At 44.8% G+C, this 19303-nt stretch overlaps 1 protein-coding gene across 1 annotated transcript in view; it reads left to right on the forward strand.

Annotated features, from left to right (window-relative positions):
• oca2 (oculocutaneous albinism II) overlaps window positions 1–19303 on the forward strand; it is a 337303-nt gene that overhangs the window by 288932 nt on the left and 29068 nt on the right. Inside the window, exon 23 of the mRNA XM_078402106.1 lies at window positions 12223–12316. Within this exon, the coding sequence (XP_078258232.1) occupies window positions 12223–12316 (94 nt within the window). The remainder of the gene's footprint in view (window positions 1–12222; window positions 12317–19303) is intronic.

The raw sequence follows: 19303 nt of genomic DNA on the forward strand, positions 1-19303 counted from the left end.
CCCCAAAAAGCTGATGGAAGATATCTCTTACAGCATGTTAGTGGCACAAATTGCAGACAGGGTAGACTAATATCAAAAGTACAACGTATTTTGAAATAAATTGTGCAATAATCCAAGCAAATGCCCATTTGCATTTTAAAATCAATATTTAATCATGGTAGAATGCATTTCACTTTAAACTTATATGCAGTTAAGATAATCAATTCCAAATATAATTGTGCATTTAACCAAAGCTGTACTTTACACCAGTGTAGCAGGTAGCAGGTAAGAACATTTCGAATGTTTCATTTTCTTGGTGGCTTCAATCCACTGGTACCTCCACTAAGGCAATTTTCTAGATATTGCATTCCAAATGAAGTTACTTCCGAACATTTGAACACAAATTTCACAAAGTGTGTAAGGAAATAAACCCAATTAATGCTCCCATGGTCCAATGATAATGATGAGAAAGCTGTTCACTTTGCTAAACCAAGCTTGTTGAAGAAAGCAAGAGTTCATCATGCTTATGGTAGCATTGTGGTTGTTGCCAGAGGGGTAATTGACAGGCTTGGTCTAATGACTGAGCAACACATGTTTATATAAGAAAATAACTGCAGATGCTGGTACAAATCGAAGGTATTTATTCACAAAATGCTGGAGTAACTCAGCAGGTCAGGCAGCATCTCTGGAGAGAAGGAATGGGTGACCTTTCGGGTCGAGACCCTTCGTCACCCATTCTTTCTCTCCAAGATGCTGCCTGACCTGCTGAGTTACTCCAGCATTTTGTGATACCTTCGATTTGTACCAGCATCTGCAGTTATTTTCCTATTCAAGTAATAGTTTAGTTTAGTTCACGATTGGCACAGTGGCAGAATTGCTGCCTTACAGCGCCAGAGACACGGGTTCGATCCCGACTCGATTCTCTGAGAAACTTCGGTTTCCTCCCACACTTCAAAGACGTAGGTTAGCCGACTTGGTATGAATGTAAAAATTGGCCATAGTGTAGGATAGTGTTAATGTGCGAGGATTGCTGGTCGGTGCGCCGATGGGCCTGTTTCCGCGCTGTATCTCTAAACTAAACTAAACAATACGAAACTAAACTAAATTTAATTATTGTCACGTGTACCAAGGTCCTGTGAAAATAATTTGTTTGCACACTAACCAGTCAAAGAAAAGACTGTACATGAATACAATCAAGCCGTCCACAGTGAACAGATAAAGGATAAAAGGTACAACATTTAGTACAAAGATATGACATTGAAGTCTGATTAAAGATCGTTCAATGGTCTCCATTCAGGTAGATGGGAGGTCAGGACTGCTCTCTAGCTGGTGAAATGGCACCCAGGATGTTTAACTTAACTGGAGACAAATATTGGAAGCAGGTCTTGTCAGTAATGTTCATACCTTACTGAATAATAAGTATGCATATTTACTGACCGTAAAAATCAGTGTATGCATTGAACCAATGTTTTTTTCTGGAGCGTCAGAGATTAAGGGGAGATATAGTAGAATTGTATAATTTATGAGAAGCCTAGATTGGGTAGACAGTCAGAACCTTTCTTCAAGAGTGGAAATGTCAAAGACTAGACGGTATAGATTTAAGGTGAGAGGGGAAACGTTTAAGGATATGTGTGGACTGTGTTTTTTACACAGTGATTGATGGGTGTCTGGAACATGCTGTCAGGATAGAAACAGATACGTTAGTGGCAATAAAACAGCGTTTAGATAGGCCCATGAGCTTGGAGAGAATCGAGAGATAAGGATCACATGCAGGCAGAAGATTCACTTAGATTTACTTGGCATCATGTTTGGCCCAGACTTTGCGGAGTGAGGAACCTGTTCCTATGCTGTACTTTTTCTATGTTCTATGTTCCGGTGGATCTAGAATCAAATATAAATAGTGTAGAAACAAGGAACTGCTGCAGATGCTGGTTTACAAAAGAAGACCCAAAGTGCTGGTGTAACTCAGCGGATCAGGGAGTATCTCAGGAGAACGTGGATAGGTGTAGGAATGAACTGCAGATGCTGGTTTAAACCGAAGATAGACACAAAATGCGGTTTAAGAAAATAACTGCAGATGCTGGTACAAATCGATTTATTCACAAAATGCTGGAGTAACTCAGCAGGTTTGCTCTACGACCACATCTTGACCACCCTCTGTGATTTCTCCTGCCCTTCTGGTCTACGACCACATCTTGACCACAACTTTAGATAGTTCCTCTGTCCCTCCCTTCCCCTCCTCCTTCCCAGATCTTAGAAGGATGAGGGGGGATCTTATTGAAACATATAAGATAATTAGGGGATTGGACACATTAGAGGCAGATAACATGTTCCCAATGTTGGGGGAGTCCAGAACAAGGGGCCACAGTTTGAGAATAAGGGGTAGGCCATTTAGAACGGAGATGAGGAAGAACTTTTTCAGTCAGAGGGTGGTGAAGGTGTGGAATTCTCTGCCTCAGAAGGCAGTGGAGGCCAGTTCGTTGGATGCTTTCAAGAGAGAGCTGGATAGAGCTCTTAAGGATAGCGGAGTGAGGGGGTATGGGGAGAAGGCAGGAACGGGGTACTGATTGATAGTGATCAGCCATGATCGCATTGAATGGCGGTGCTGGCTCGAAGGGCTGAATGGCCTACTCCTGCACCTATTGTCTATTGTCTATTGTCTATTGTCTATCTCCCTCTATCTTCCTGTCTCCACCTATATCCTTCCTTAGTCCCGCCCCCCTGACATCAGTCTGAAGAAGGGTCTCGACCCGAAACGTCACCCATTCCTTCTCTCCCGAGATGCTGCCTGACCTGCTGAGTCACTCCAGCATTTTGTGAATAAATCGACGCAAAATGCGGGACAGGCAGCATCTCTAGAGAGAAGGAATGGGTGACTTTTTGGGGTCTGAAGAAGGGTCTCGCCCCAAAACGTCACCCATTCCTTCTCTCCAGAGGCACTGCCTGTCCCACTGAGTTACTCCAGCATTTTATGTCTATCTTCGAACATGGATAGGTGACGTTTTGGGCCTGGACCCTTTTTCATAAATAGCATTGAGTCATATATAAACTAATCTGGTTAAGATATCAGATTTCCTTCCCTTTATCAGCCAAATTGATATTTACAACAAACCAACAGTCATGACTGGTACTAGCTCTACATTTCAACTTATTTAATGGTTGTCTACTTGCTATATAAACTCATGTATTTTGAACGATAGATTTGGTCTCAGCATGAAGGCGTGGTGACTTAACTACTAGGCTGTCTTACTCTCAAATAAATGTTACAGAAATGTTCATATTTCTGTTGCAGTGCGATTAATTATTTAGGCAGTCGTTTTATTCCTCTGAGGTATGGTGTAAGCATGTGGGCCAGCTGAAAATTGGTACAGTACGTGGCAAAGAGGAGAGAAAAAGCTAGTTATAACACTGTGACCTAATCACCACTGCTCATGTCAACCGCTGATTGCTTTTTTCCCAGTTGCATGGGTAGTCAGTATACCAGACTATCACCTATTTAAACAGGTGAACATTGATTCAGTCCACTTGATGAAGGAGATGCTAAGGCACACAGTGGAGAATGAGCAGGAGCATGGACAAGACTCTCTTTACAGTGTCCCAGTTTGATTCTCACTGAGCAATTGGAAACTTTATTGTTATTTGGAAAGGATGACATGAAGTAGACTTGCAGGTCATCGAGTCATACAGCATGGAAACAAGGCCCTGCGGCTCAACTTGCCCATACTGACCAGCATGCCCCATTTACACTAGACCCACCTGCCTGCGTTTAGCCCGCATCTCTCTAAACCTTGTATAGGAAAAAAACTGCAGACGCTATCGTTAAAATCGAAGGTAGACACACAATGCTGGAGTAACTCAGCGGGTCATGCAGCATCTCGGGAGAAAAGGAATGAGTGACTTTTCAGGTCGAGACCCTTCTTCAGACTGAAGAAGGGTCTCAACCCGAAATGTCACCCATTCCTTCTCTCCCGAGATGCTGCATGACCCGCTGAGTTACTCCAGCATTTTGTGTCTACCTTCTTTCTAAACCTTTCCTGTTCGCTTGTTTTACATTGAAAAATGTGCAAACGTCCTAATTAAAATCTGCTGAATGGATCATTAGGTGCCCATGTTGAAAATAAAATTGCACCATAGACATAGAAACATAGAAAATAGGTGCAGGAGTAGGCCATTCGGCCCTTCGAGCCTGCACCGCCATTCAATATGATCATGGCTGATCATCCAACTCAGTATCCCGTACCTGCCTTCTCTCCTACCCCCTGATCCCTTTAGCCATAAGGGCCACTTCTAACTCCCTCTTAAATATAGCCAATGAACTGGCCTCAACTACCTTCTGTGGCAGAGAATTCCACAGATTCACCACTCTCTGTGTGAAAAAAAACTTTCTCATCTCGGTCCTAAAAGACTTCCCCCTTATCCTTAAACTGTAACTCCTTGTTCTGGACTTCCCCAACATCGGGAACAATCTTCCTGCATCTAGCCTGTCCAACCCCTTAAGAATTTTGTAAGTTTCTATAAGATCCCCCCTCAATCTTCTAAATTCCAGCGAGTACAAGCCGAGTCTATCCAATCTATTCCAGCAAGTACAAGCCGAGTCTATCCAGTGAAACAGTTAACCTTGAAATTGCTGTGAGTGATATCATTGTCCACATTTTAAAACATTCTTACTTATAATGTGGACACTTCTGGCACAACCAGCTTTTATTGTCCCCACTGAACTGATTTCCTGAAGATGGTGCTGCCTTCTTGATTTGCTGAAATCCTTCTAGTGAAGGTTTGCCCACAGCGTTGGACAAGGAGTTCCCAGATTTAGAACTGGTCTCAACAAAGAAAGTGATATATTTCATTATATATATTTATAAATATGATATATTTCATAATGATATATAGCCCCACCTTCCCCTCCCCCTCCCGACCTCTATCTTTCTGTCTGGAGAAGGATTCCGACCCGAAATGTCACCGAATCTTATCCTCCAGAGATGCTGCTTAACCCGCTGAGTCATTCCGGCATAAGGGTGTCAGGGTTTATGGGGTGAAGGCAGGAGAATGGGGTTGAGAGGGAAAGATAGATCAGCCATGATTGAATGGCAGCGTAGACTTGATGGGCCAATTGGCCGAATTCTGCTCCGAAAACATGAACGTATGAACATTTTGTGTCTATCTAAACCAGATTCTGCAGTTCCTTCCTACATGTAATGAGATATTTCCAAGTAATTATAATGTATGACTTGGAGGGCAACTGCTCTCCAACCTTTCTATGACCTTGAGGCCCGGACGCTCCTGAATTAAGTGGCTGAATCGGAGGGTATATTAAGCCGAAATTAAATAGTGCCTTTTTTCAAGCTCATTTTGAACTTTAATTATACTCTGGGGATAGAGAGGTCAGTGTGCGTAGATGGCAGAGAGTGAAAGTGACAAATCTCCACGGTCCTACACTCATCCCATTCACCAATGTAATTAATTTAATTCGTTTTAATTAATTAAAATCGTTGAAAACATTAGCGACGCTGTTGGTGCTGGTTTCCGACGGGCACGGTGATGGACGCCCCACACATCTCTGTCCCTCATACAGCTGGCCAGCTCCTCTTTTGTCCCCACATATGCGTCTTCCACCAGTGTCTTCGGCATGGTCTTGTTTGGTCGTCCGGGGTTCCGTTTCCCATGGGTGGGTTCCCACAGCACAATCTTGTTTTGCTGGTATTTCTGGATGGCGGTGGCAATGACCAGCGAGCCTCATCCTTCTCCATCTGATCTTCTCGGTCAGAGGTGGAATCTCCCCAATGTAGAAAATAAGGAACTGCAGATGCTGGTTAATACATAAAAGGACACAAAGTAAGTTCTGGAGTCATTCAGCAGGTCAGGCAGCCTCTCTGGAGAACAAGGATCAATGACGTTTCGGGTTGAGACCCTTCTTCAGATGGTATGACATGCTAAGTTACCCCAGCACTTTGTGTCTTTTCCCATTCTTCAATGTACGGATCATATTATTTAGTTTAGATTACAATGAAAAAATATTGCCTTCTACATTTAAGAGACATATAGGCCAAAAACTGACTTAACTCTAAAGACTCTTTCTCCTTGGGAATGAAAATCCCCCCTGCTCTACGCCAAACCCTTGGTATGACCTGCTTCTCCCAAACTATACGCAAGAGCCTCACCAAGATACAGTGTTGTGCGTTAACCAGTCAGCAGAAAGACAATACCATAACATAACAACACTTTATTGTCACTCGGCACAACACCGAGCGAAATTTCAGCAGTCACACAAAATACAGCAAAAAGAAAAGAACACAGGACACCCGACCCCAACACAAACATCCATCACAGTGACTCCAAACACCCCCTCACTGTGATGGAGGCAACAAAACTTCCCCTCTCTTCCCCCCGCACCCACGGACAGGCAGCTCGACCCCTACCGAGGCAAACGACACGCACAGCCCCCGCAAGGGGATGGAAGGCCCCCCGGCCGAGCCGCCCCGGGCACCGAAACGTCCCGCGGCCACACCGGGCGATGTTAAGTCCAACGGCCGAGCCGCACCGGGCACCGAAACGTCCCGCGGCCGAACAGCGCTGACGATGTTAAGTCCAGCGGCCAAGCCGCACCGGGCACTGAAACGTCCCGCGGCCACACCGGGCGATGTTAAGTCCAGCGGCCAAGCCGCACCGGGCATTGAAACGTCCCGCGGCCGAGCCGCACCGGGCACTGAAACGTCCCGCGGCCACACCGGGCGATGTTAAGTCCAGCGGCCGAGCCGCACCGGGCACTGAAACGTCCCGCGGCCGAGCTGCGCCGGCAATGTTAAGGCCCGCAGCCGAGCCGCACCGGGCACTGAAACGTCCCGCAGCCGAGCTGCGCCGGCAATGTTAAGGCCCGCAGCCGAGCCGCACCGGGCACTGAAACGTCCCGCAGCCGAGCTGCGCCGGCAATGTTAAGGCCCGCAGCCGAGCCGCACCGGGCACTGAAACGTCCCGCAGCCGAGCTGCGCCGGCAATGTTAAGGCCCGCAGCCGAGCCGCACCGGGCACTGAAACGTCCCGCAGCCGAGCTGCGCCGGCAATGTTAAGGCCCGCAGCCGAGCCGCGCCCCGGGGAAGAGACCTAATAAAATAAAGGTTTCCCCCCGCCCCACCCCCCCACCCCACCCCACACCCCCACCACACACCCCCACCACACATACACAGCCAAAAACAGAAACAAAAACCATCCCAACACCGACACAAACAAAAAAAAAAAAAAAAAAAAAGAAAAAAAGACAACAGACTGCCAGAGAGCCGCAGCCGTTAGGCGCAGCCAACTCCTCCCATCTAGTTGATCTAGTTACATGATAAGGGGAATAACGTTTAGTGCAAGGTAAAGCCAGCAAAGTCCAATCAACGATAGTCGGTGGGTCACCGAAGAGGAAGGTAGTGGTTCAGGACTGTTCTCTGGTTGTGGTAGGATGATTCAGTTGCCTGATAACAGCTGGGAAGAAACTGTTCCCAAATCTGGTGGTGTGCGTTTTCGCACTTCTATACCTTATGCCTATAACATATATATAACATATAACAACTACAGCATGGAAACAGGCCTGTCCGGCCCTACCAGTCCACGCCGACCATTCTCCCTGACCTAGTCTCATCTACCTGCACTCAGACCATAACCCTCCAATCCCCTCCTATCCATATACCTATCCAATTTACTCTTAAATAATAAAATCGAGCCAGCCTCCACCACTTCCACCGGAAGTCCATTCCATACAGCCACAACCCTCTGAGTAAAGAAGTTCCCCCTCATGTTACCCCTAAACCTTTGTCCCTCAATTCTGAAGCTATGTCCCCTTGTTGGAATCTTCCCCACTCTCAAAGGGAAAAGCCTACCCACGTCAACTCTGTCCGTCCCTCTCAAAATTTTAAAAACCTCTATCAAGTCCCCCCTCAACCTTCTACGCTCCAAAGAATAAAGACCCAACCTGTTCAACCTCTCTCTATAGCCTAAGTGCTGAAACCCAGGCAACATTCTAGTAAATCTCCTCTGTACCCTCTCCATTTTGTCGACATCCTTCCTATAATTTGGCGACCAGAACTGCACACCATACTCCAGATTCGGCCTCACCAATGCCCTGTACAATTTCAACATTACATCCCAACTTCTATACTCGATGCTCTGATTTATAAAGGCAAGCATACCAAACGCCTTCTTCACCACCCTATCCACATGAGATTCCACCTTCAGGGAACAATGCACAGTTATTCCCAGATCCCTCTGTTCCACTGCATTCCTCAATTCCCTACCATTTACCCTGTACGTCCTATTTTGATTTGTCCTACCAAAATGCAGCACCTCACACTTATCAACATTAAACTCCATCTGCCATCTTTCAGCCCACCCTTCCAAAAGGCCCAAGTCTCTCTGTAGACTTTGAAAATCTACCTGATGGGAGAGGGAAGAAGAGGGAGTGGCCAGGGTGCGACTCGTCCTTGATTATGGCGCTGGCCTTTCCGAGGCAGCGTGAGGTATAAATGGAGTCAATGGAAGGGAGGTTGGTCTGTGTGATGGACTGGGCTGCGTCCACAATTTGCTGCAATATCTTGGATGAAGCGGTTCCCAAACCGAGCTGTGATGCATCCTAATAAAATGCTTTCTCTAGTGCATCTGCAGAAGGGCCTGTTTCTGTGCTGTATCTCCAAAGTAAACTAAGCTAAAAAGTTGCTGCCTCTCAGCGCCAGAGACCCAGGTTTGATCTTGACTATGGGTGCTTGTCTGTACGAAGTTTTGTACGTTCTCCCCGTGACCCGTGTGGGTTTTCTCCGGGATCTCCGGCTTCTTCCCACACTCCGAAGACGTACAGGTCTGTAGGCTAATTGGCTTGGTATAAATGTGAATTGTCCCTCGTGTGTGGAGAATAGTGTTAGTGTGGGGGGATCGCTGCTCGGCGGGACTCGATGGGCCGAAGGGTCTGTTTCTGTGCTGTATCTTGAAACTAAACTAAACGGTTCAATTGAAATTTTGAAAAATGAAGAGCAATGCTGAAATAATCCTAACATTGGTGGAAATGAGAGAGGGGTTGGTGTTAAGGTTCAGGAACGTAAAGGCTGAAAACTAAATTGTAGGAAATGTTGTTCGTCCTTCGGGTTCGAAGATGACCATGATTGGTGACTGTGGGTCCTGAAGTGACTGGTGAGGCCAATCCGGGCCCGGAAGGCACGCCCACACCTAGGACACAAGTGGATGGGTGCTGCAGAGGAAGTGGAGGTAGCCCGGGCCTTGCGCGCGGTGCGTTTCCTCTGGGCCTCTGCAGTGCGTCTGTTCTCTGCTGCACGGGCTCCTGTGGTGAGCTTGCTACGCCAGGTTGGACGGTCCAGAGCAAGAGACTCCCAAGTGCTGAGGTTGATGTCCAAGTCTTTGAGGGACACTTTGAGGCAGTCCTTAAACCGTTTCTTCTGTCCTCCTACTGAGCGCTTGCCCTGACACAGTTCTCCATACAGAAGCTGTTTTGGCAGCCGACTCTTGGGCATTCTGACGACATGGCCTGCCCATCTGGCTTGGGCTTTCCGTAGGAGGGTGTGGACGCTGGGGATTCCGGCCCGTTCCAAGACCTCAGTGTCGGGAATTTTGTCCTGCCACCTGATGTGAAGGAGTCTATGTAGGCAGCTCAAGTGAAAGTGGTTGAGCTGTTTGGCATGTCTGCTGTAGACAGTCCAGGTCTCACTGGCATAGAGAAGAGTGGTGAGTACCACTGCACGAAATAGAGCCTCGGCGATTGAGGAGAATTGAAATATTGTGGAAAAGTACAGATACCCATTGTGCATTTCAAATCACTTGAGAACACACTTTACAATCAATGAAACATTTGTGATGTGAAGATGTTGTTTCAAGTAATGAAAATCAGCAAAAGGATTGAATGGACCATTAACAGTAGATGATGACTGCTGGTTGAATTTTGCCCTAGGCACCTATCAATTCTCTCCACTCTTCTAGTATCCTGGATATTTTACTTTGGCCTCAAGTAAAAAAGTACATAAGGTCGTATGAAGTAGGAACAGGTGTACACCATATGCCTCCTTGAACCTCTTTGGCTACTAAACGAAACCACTGCTGGTGTCCTCGGTTCCGCTTTCATGCACGTTTCCCTATAAAACTTAATTCCTCTTTTCACTGAAAATCAATCATAGAGTCATACAGCGTGGAAACGGGCCCTTCGGCCCAACTTGCCCACACCGACCAACTTGTCCCATCTACACTAGTCCCACCTGCCTGCATTTGGCCCATACCCCTCTAAACTTGTCCTATCCGTGTACCTGTCTAATTGTTTCTTAAACGCTGCGATAGTCTCTGTCTCCATTATCTCCTCTGGCAGCTCGTTCCATACACCCACCAGATTTTGTGTGAAGAAGTCTGAAGAAGGGTCTCGACCCGAAACATCACCCATTCCTTCTCTCCTGAGATGCTGCCTGACCTGCTGAGTTGCTCCAGCATTTTGTGAAATAATGGTATATAATGGTAACTGTAACTTTAAGAACTGAGTGCTGGAATGGTATGATTTGTGTCATGCGATATATTCAATACCTTATCAGTCTCATGAATATGTGTGAGTATGGGCAGTATACTTTTGTAAAGTAAGGAAGACCCAAACTGGCAACAGCGTGTACTGAAAATCTGTGCTTGCTTCTATCTACACGCTGAAGTCATAATACCTTACAATGGCGACGAGGATTGGATAGAGTTTGTGAACTCAGCCTTTAAATACAGTGCAGGACTGTTTTGCTATATGCAGTATTGCTTAACATTTTAAACAGCAAATACGGAGCTGTGCCGCAGTTGTTTGCGAACTGGACACGACAGATCCGTCTCTGCATGGGACTGTAGTTTAAAACAGCAGCTGTACAAATCGTCTCGAGTTTGTCAGGCTATCTTTGTGTTGTGACTCCATGGCAAGATGGCGCCCTTGGGATACATTGGCCGACTAGGCACTTTTGACAAGGAGGTAACAGGAGGTACTTGGTAGAAATTGGAGGACGTGCTAGAAGTGTGCACATAAACCATACGATCCCAGCAAGGGATGAACCGGCACAAGGGCAAAGCATAGACGAAGAAGTAGGTCTGGCAGACTTTGGTATTATTCCAAGTTCAGATGTAAGAGCAGAATCTCCAAAGAATGTAGAGACAAAGGTAAATGATAGATAATAGACAATAGACGATAGGTGCAGGAGAAGGCCATTCGGCCCTTCGAGCCAGCACTGCCATTCAATGTGATCATGGCTGATCATTCTCAATCAGTACCCCGTTCCTGCCTTCTCCCCATACCCCCTGACTCCGCTATCCGTAAGAGCTCTATCTAGCTCTCTCTTGAATGCATTCAGAGAATTGGCCTCCACTGCCTTCTGAGGCAGAGAATTCCACAGATTCACAACTCTCTGACTGAAAAAGTTTTTCCTCATCTCAGTTCTAAATGGCCTACCCCTTACTCTTAAACTGTGGCCCCTTGTTCTGGACTCCCCCAACATTGGGAACATGTTTCCTGCCTCTAACGTGTCCAACCCCTTAATAATCTTATACGTTTCGATAAGATCTCCTCTCATCCTTCTAAATTCCAGTGTATACAAGTGAACCTGAACTTGGCTCTCCTTTAGAACAACCTGATACTCCCCTAAACCACTCAGGAGATCAGAAAGAGTGCGTAAACTAGTCGTCAGATTAAATTTATAAAATTATTCTTGTTTGTCTAATTTACAAGTTATTTTACTTTCTAAGGGGAGAGCGGTGTAGTGTATATAATGGTAACTGCAACTTTAAGAACTACCAGAAAGGTATGTTCCAAGATTGTTTAGGGGGGCATGAGGACCGATGTGGGGAGTAGATAGGGTTGCTTTTTAGGGGGGCATAAGGACCTTCCTTCTCTCCTGAGATGCTGCCTGACCTGCTGAGTTACTCCAGCATTTTGTGAAATAAATACCAGCAAGGTATGGTTTGTGTCATGTGATATATTCAACGTCTTATCAGTCTCATGAATATGTGTGAGTTTGCTCAGTGTACTTTTGTAAAATAAAGAAGACCCCTTCTCTGGCAACAGCGAGTACTGAAAACCTGTGCTCATTTCTAGCTACATGCTGAAGCTATAATATCTAACAAATATCTTTCAGAGTTTGCAGGGTTTGCTGGTTTGTTTTTGTCCTCGGAATGAAGTTTCGTAAAGTATGGAGTGATTACAGATATTTCATTTCTTGTTTGCTCTGGAGCTTCTGATAACTTTTCTTCTCATTTCCAGGCAATGGTACATTGATTGGAGCTTCAGCCAATGTAGTGTGTGCTGGGATAGCAGAACAACATGGCTATGGCTTCTCCTTCATGGCCTTTTTCAGGTAAAACTTGCTTAACAACTTTGTCTAAACGATAAAACCTAGCAATAAATGCACAAAACCGCCGTGTAATTAATTCCACCATTGGCAAGTGTGATGTGGTGCACTGGGGCATGATGAATAAAGAGGTCATACTTTGCTTGGATGCAAAGTGCTTACATAGGTTGGAAAAGAAAGGGGTCTAGAAATACACTGAATAAATCACTTGTGGCATGAGTTAATAAAGTCTTGAAGAGGTAAAGCAAGTGTTAAGGCACGTTTATAGTGGGATAAAGCTGAGAATCAATTGTTAGACATATTGAAAGTGGCATCATGTTTGGCACAAACATTGTGGGCCGAAGGGCCCGTTCCTGTGCTGTACTGTTGTGTGTTCTATGTCCTATGTTAACTTGGGCCTCGTCATGTTGAAGTGCTCTGTGCTGTTCCGGTTTCCATAGTGTGAAAAGGTTATAGATACATTGACAAAGATGCAAAACACATTTGCAATTCTTAATTGGGGAAAAAGGCTCGACAGACCTGCAGTCCTTAATTTTAAAAAAAGGGAAAGAATAAAGGATGACCCAATTGACAGCGGAAGAGTTTGTTAAGGCAGAGGTTTCATCTTGCAGCAAATAAGGAAGGAGAGGCCATAAACATAAAATACGAATCTATTAGCATCTATATATCTAATAGGGAATTGAACAGAAATGTCTTTACCCAGAAGGTAGTGATAACGGTTGATGTGATACTGCAGTAATTGAGTTGAATAGCAGAAGTGGATTTAAGGGGACTTGGATAAATAAAACACATAAAACACAATCAGAATAAAAGGATATTCTGATAGCCTTGGACAAAGGTGGAAGGGAAAACATTTGTATAGATCACAAGTTCTGGGAAACACCAATCGATCTGAAAGATCCTTTATACTGTTGACATGATGTACAAGGATATGGTGTTTTTAAAGTTAACTCCCTTCGGGATTTTTCTTCTTTTGCCAGCAATGTTTCCACTGTACTAGAGGTTTTTTTGCAAATCCCCCCATCCACTGGCCTTGCCTGCTCTAACCTTCTGGTTTGCTTCATCTTTCTCATCTGTTAGACCATTGCTTTGGTCCACCTGTCCAGCCAGACCTGTTCAATCCCACCAGAATGGTGCAGCTGCTGTCTCACAGTTTCAGAGACCTGGGTTCAAATCTGAACTCTGCTGTATATTCTCCCCGTGTGGGTTTCCCCAGATGCTCTGGTGTCCTCCTACTTACCCAAACCATGTGGGTTGGTAGGTTAATTGGCCTTAATGGATCGAATGGGCTTGTATTCACTGGAATTTAGAAGGATGAGAGGGGATCTTATAGAAACATATAAAATTCTTAAGGTGTTGGACAGGCTAGATGCAGGAAAAATGTTCCCCATTTTGAGGGAGTCCAGAACCAGGGGTCACAGTTTAAGAATAAGGGGTTGGCCATTTAGGACTGAGATGACGAAACACTTTTTCAGCCAGAGAGTTGTGAATCTGTGGGATTCTCTGCCACAGATGGCAGTGGAGGCCAATTCACTGGATGTATTCAAGAGAGAGTTAGATATAGCTCTTAGGGCTAACGGAATCAAGGGGTATGGGGAGAAAGCAGGAACAGGGTACTGATTTTGGATGATCAGCCATGATCATATTGAATGGCGGTGCTGGCTCGAAGGGCCGAATGGCCTCCTCCTGCACCTATTGTCTATTGTCTATTGAATGGCGGTGCTGGCTCGAAGGGACAAATGGCCTACTCCTGAGTCTATTTTCTGTGTTTCTATGTTAATGTTTAGGTCAGTGATACTATCTGGGTTTGAGGGGAACAAGGGGTTGGTGATGGGAATGCAAGGAAGGATAAGAAGGTATGGGATTAATGGAGTTGCTCCGTGAGTCACCACAGACTTGATGGGATAAATTGTCCTTGTTGCGAATGGGGGGAGGGGGAGCAAGAGCGGAGCAGAAATTTAAACCAGCAGCTGCAGTTCTTTCCTACACGTGTTGTCTGACCCACTGAGTCACTCCAGCTTTTTGAGTCCATCTTTGGTTTAAACCGGCATCTGCAGTTCCTTCCAATACAAAAACATGTCTCAATCTCAGTTCCGAATACATTCATCACATTAGCAACCTCAGATCTGAGGAGTGGAGATTGCATTGTTTGCATTATCTTCACGTCGTTTTGCATGAACTAGCTTTTGGTCTTATCTGGTGTTATTTGCATTCATGATTTTGTTTTAATTACTAACTTGGCAGCCAGGCTTCATGACATCTCGATCGCTGATCTCTGACCAATGTTTGAGGTGATGCTTCAGTGATCTCAATAAGTACACCCTGAGAAATTTAATTGGATAACTATCACAAATTAAAAACTTACCTTTATAAGTTTAATTATATCCTTAATTAGCTACTTCGACTCACCGCAGACCCGGCTCTGTCTTTAATAAGGAAGTTAAAGTATTCTCTGAGCTAATGTGGGAGTGAATATAATCACTGCAAAATGTAGCATTCATCAAGTGATGAATTTTAGGGAGTTGTTCTTACAGTTAAAATGAAATGCCATGGATAAAATGGGAGCACTGGAAACTCCCAAAAGAAATCCTTATCATGTCCAAAATTTCATCAGTGGTTCATTGTGTGAAGAGTATTTATTCACAAAATTCTGGAGTAACTCAGCAGGTCAGGCAGCATCTCCGGAGAGAAGGAATGGGTGACGTTTCGGGTCGAGACCCTTCTTCAGTCTGAAGAAGGGTCTCGACCCGAAACGTCACCCATTCCTTCTCTCCACAGATGCTGCCTGACCTGCTGAGTTACTCCAGCATTTTGTGAATGAATACCTTCGATTTGTACCAGCATCTGCAGTTATTTTCTTACACATTGTGTGAAGAGTGGATGACAACATATTTCCACTGCTGAAGCATAGGGAAATATAAATAAGACTAATTGCAAGAAAACTAATTTCGGTGTGGAATATAAAGAGAGGGGATATCAAGAGTTGAAATATCTCTTTAAGCATCTCGTATTTCGCTTGGGCAGCTTACCTCCCAATGGTATGACTCTTGATTTCTCTAACTTCAATTACCCTTGCATTTAGAAAGACGATAGGAGATCTTAGAGAAACATATAAAATTCTTAAGGGATTGGACGGGCTAGATGCAGGTAAAATGTTCCCGATATTGGGGGAGCCCAGAACCAGGGGTCACAGTTTAAGAATAAGGGGTAGGCTATTTAGGACTGAGATGAGGCAAAACTTTTTCACCCAGAGAGTTATGAAACTGTGGAATTCTCTGCCACAGAAGGCAGTGGAGGCCAATTCACTGGATGCGTTCGAGAGAGTTAGATTTAGCTCTAAGGGCTAATGGAATCCAGGAATATGGGGAAAATGCAGGAACGGGGTACTGATTTTGGATGATCGGCCATGATCATAATGAATGGCGGTGCTGGCTCGAAGGGCAGAATGGCCTACTCCTGCACCTATTTTCTGTGTTTCTATGTTTCTATCCCCTCTCTCTCTATCCCTCCTCCACTCTAGTCGTCATTCTAGTTTCACTGTCGTCCTGCTGAGTTGCACTGTTTGAATCACACGTTATCACCTTCCTCACAGCCAATGGACCATTGTGGGGCCCACCTTTCCTTCATCGTCGTGGCTGGCTTTGATTTGGGTTTTTTTGCACATCTTTCATTCATTAGTTCTATGTACCTTTTCATACCTCTCGTTTCCCTCTCCCCTGACTCTCAGTCTGAAGAAGGGCCACAACCTGAAACGACACCTATTCCTTTTCTCCACTGATGCTGCCTGACCCATTGAGTTAGTCCAGCTTTTATTTGTCTATCTTTAGTATCCTGTGAGATGTTTTTTGTTAACCTGCAATGGCTGCCCTTGGGGATAATGAAACGTATGGAATCATAATTGATACTTGGTAAACCGCTGAAAAAAAAGCATAAAAACTCCAGCCCAGAGGCAATGTCAATAAATTGTTGCTCTGGTTTAGAGATGATTGGTGGTTTTGATCTATTTGTTGGAATTACAGAATAGCTTCCATTTTAGGCCAACCTCAAACCAATTTATAACATGCAACAGTTTTGAACAAATTGCCTCAGGTTGATATCAACTTCTATTTAAGTGCAAGTTGCTGTTACCCTTCTTTCTGTGACTGATTCTTTTGAAATGCATTCTCATGAAAGATTAAGAAAACAATAGATATCTTCGGTTAAGCCAAGGTTCACTTTTTCAGCATTGGATTGTGAATGTAGCAGAGAGTTTGCATGGCAAATTAACACACTGTTACATAGAAACATAGAAATTAGGTGTAGGAGGAGACCATTTGGCCCTTCGAGCCACTACCATCATTCATTGTGATCATGGCTGATCATCCACAATCAGTAACCTGTGCCTGCCTTCTCCCCATATGCCTTGATTCCGCTAGCCCCTAGAGCACTACCAAACTGATATTGCACTTGGACAGCTTACATCCCAGCAGAATGACTATTGATTTCTCTAACTTCAAGCAATTCTTGCATTCCCCCTCTCTCTGTCCCTCCCCCACCCAAGTTGTTCTAGTAGGTTCAAAGTCGGCTTTTTGACTCTCATTGTCTGTAACTCGTTTTCACCTAGCCCACAGCTAACAATGGCCTGTTTCCTTTACATTTGTCACTTTTTTTGCATGTCTTTCATTCATTTGTTCTATATTTCTCTACATCACCGTCTATATCTCTCATTTCCCTTTCTCCTGGCTCAGTCTGAAGATGGGTCTCGACCCGAAACATCACCTATTCCTTTTCTCCAGCGATGCTGTCTGACCCGCTGAGTAGCTCCAGCTTTTTGTGTCTCGCTTTGTGACAATAACCAGTCCTGAATCACCTAAGATTGCCAACAGCACGCTCCATCAAACAAAATTAGCTTGGCGCTGTGCTTTCATCTGTCAATGTATTTAGGAGAGATGGCTGTACACAAATTGGCTTCATTACAATTCAGGAGTATTTCATTGCCAGCAGAATTCCTTGCGTCATCTTGTGGCTTTGAAAGCCACTATATGGAGAGACATAGTCATACAGCATGGAAACAAACCCTTCGGCCCAACTCATCCATGCAGACCAACATGCTCCATCTAAGGCGGCACAGTGGCGCAGCGGTAGAGTTGCTGCCTTACAGCGAATGCAGCGCCGGAGACTCAGGTTCGATCCTGGCTACGGGCGCCGTCTGTACGGAGTTTGTACGTTCTATCCGTGACCTGCGTGGGTTTTCTCGGAGATCTTCGGTTTCCTCCCACACTCCAAAGACGTGCAGGTATGTAGGTTAATTGACTGGGTAAATGTAAAAATTGTCCCTAGTGTGTGTAGGATAGTGTTAATGTGCGGGGATCGCTGGGCGGCGCGGACTCGGTGGGCCGAAGGGCCTGTTTCCGCGCTGTATCTCTAAATCTAAATCTAAATATTCTAAAATCTAAAATCTAAAATCTAAAGTCTATTTGCCCGTGTCTGGCCTGTATTCCTCTAAATCTTTCCTATCGATGTACCCGGTTGTTAGGGCGAGCATAAGTACGTACATTGTCCATTCTTTCCAATTCCACAATGTCGATGGAGGGTCAGAAACGTGAAATCTTTGCAGCAACGCTTCCGCTAAACTGTGAAATGTCCAATTTTATATTAAATAGCACACCGCCCCCCCTTGGCCACTAAGGAATTAATATTTCGGACATTTGAAGGGGTAGCGCGGTGGCGAGAGGTAGAGTTGCTGCCTTACAGCGCCAGAACGTGCGGGGAGACCAGCCCTCGTGGCCACGGTCTGTATAGGCAGTATCTGTGGTCAGGATCAAACCCAGGTCTTTGGCGCTTTAAGGCAACAGCTCTACTGAGGGCCACTGTGGTGCCCAAAGGATGTACAGTAAAGGAGGAGATATTAAGATTTGTGACCAGTTTGGCAGATTTCAAAGAAGGACTTGAGGAAGAATAATTTGTAAAGGCCTTAAAGAAGAATGATTTGAAAAGACCTTAAGCAACCAAAGCCACATTTTGACTTCATCTTATTGTCAACGATGAATTGTCCAGTATCTTTTCGTAAAATCAGACTTTTTTTGTATTCTTTCTGTGAGGCAGCAACTGGAAAGGATGCTACAGAGTGGTGCTTTGCCTCAGAGTGCGACTTGATCCACAGGTCTGAGTTCAACTTTCAGATTCTGTGTGTAAACTTCAATGCCCCAGATAGTTGCATATCACCCATGGCAATGTGGAATTATTGTACACATGCTTCATCGGCATTGAGTACATTCAGCTATGGCCAGACACAAACGTATGTGTAATTGCAAACTGTTGACAATGGATTTGCAACATATGCGAATTTAGGGCAGGTAAAGGATTAAAGCCTGTGGACAATTTTGGAGCACTCGTCCTTGATGTAAATAAAGTGCTGTGCATTACTAAACACTATAAGACTTGAATAATATCCAGCGAAAATCGATCATAGTTTCAGGGTGTCTGGGGAACTTTTAGGGGATTTGTTCCCTAATTATTTGCCATAATCTTGGAGAAAAGTTGGAAGTGCATTGCCTTGGAAATAAATTTCAATCTTTTTGGATCTTATATTTACTGTGCCCAGATGCATTTTTGCATACAAGTATGTATTGTGATTGGGCCAACACAGGTGCAAACACACTCGTCGATATTCATGAGGGTCAGGTATAGTAGGGTCGATAGCAAAATAGAGGTTGATGCGATGATTTTGTAACCTGTTTACTTCCAAGTTTTCTTTTGACTATTGGCCATGACCCGAGTATACTTTGGGGTGGCACTGAGCAGGTTAAGCCCGATGTTACCAAATTAGGTGATCGGGACAAGGCAGGAGAATGGGAATGAGAGGGAATGATAGATCAGCCATCATTGATTGGTGGAGTGGACTTGATGGGTCGAATTGCCCAATTCTGCTCCTATGAGTTATGAACTTACGAATAGATGTCAAGGTATTGGGAGTCCCCAGGATCTGATTGTAAACCTCAATGATTCACCCCA

The sequence above is a fragment of the Rhinoraja longicauda genome, chromosome 7 (assembly GCF_053455715.1).
Source record: "Rhinoraja longicauda isolate Sanriku21f chromosome 7, sRhiLon1.1, whole genome shotgun sequence".
In the NCBI taxonomy this organism is placed as follows: Eukaryota; Metazoa; Chordata; class Chondrichthyes; order Rajiformes; family Arhynchobatidae; genus Rhinoraja; species Rhinoraja longicauda.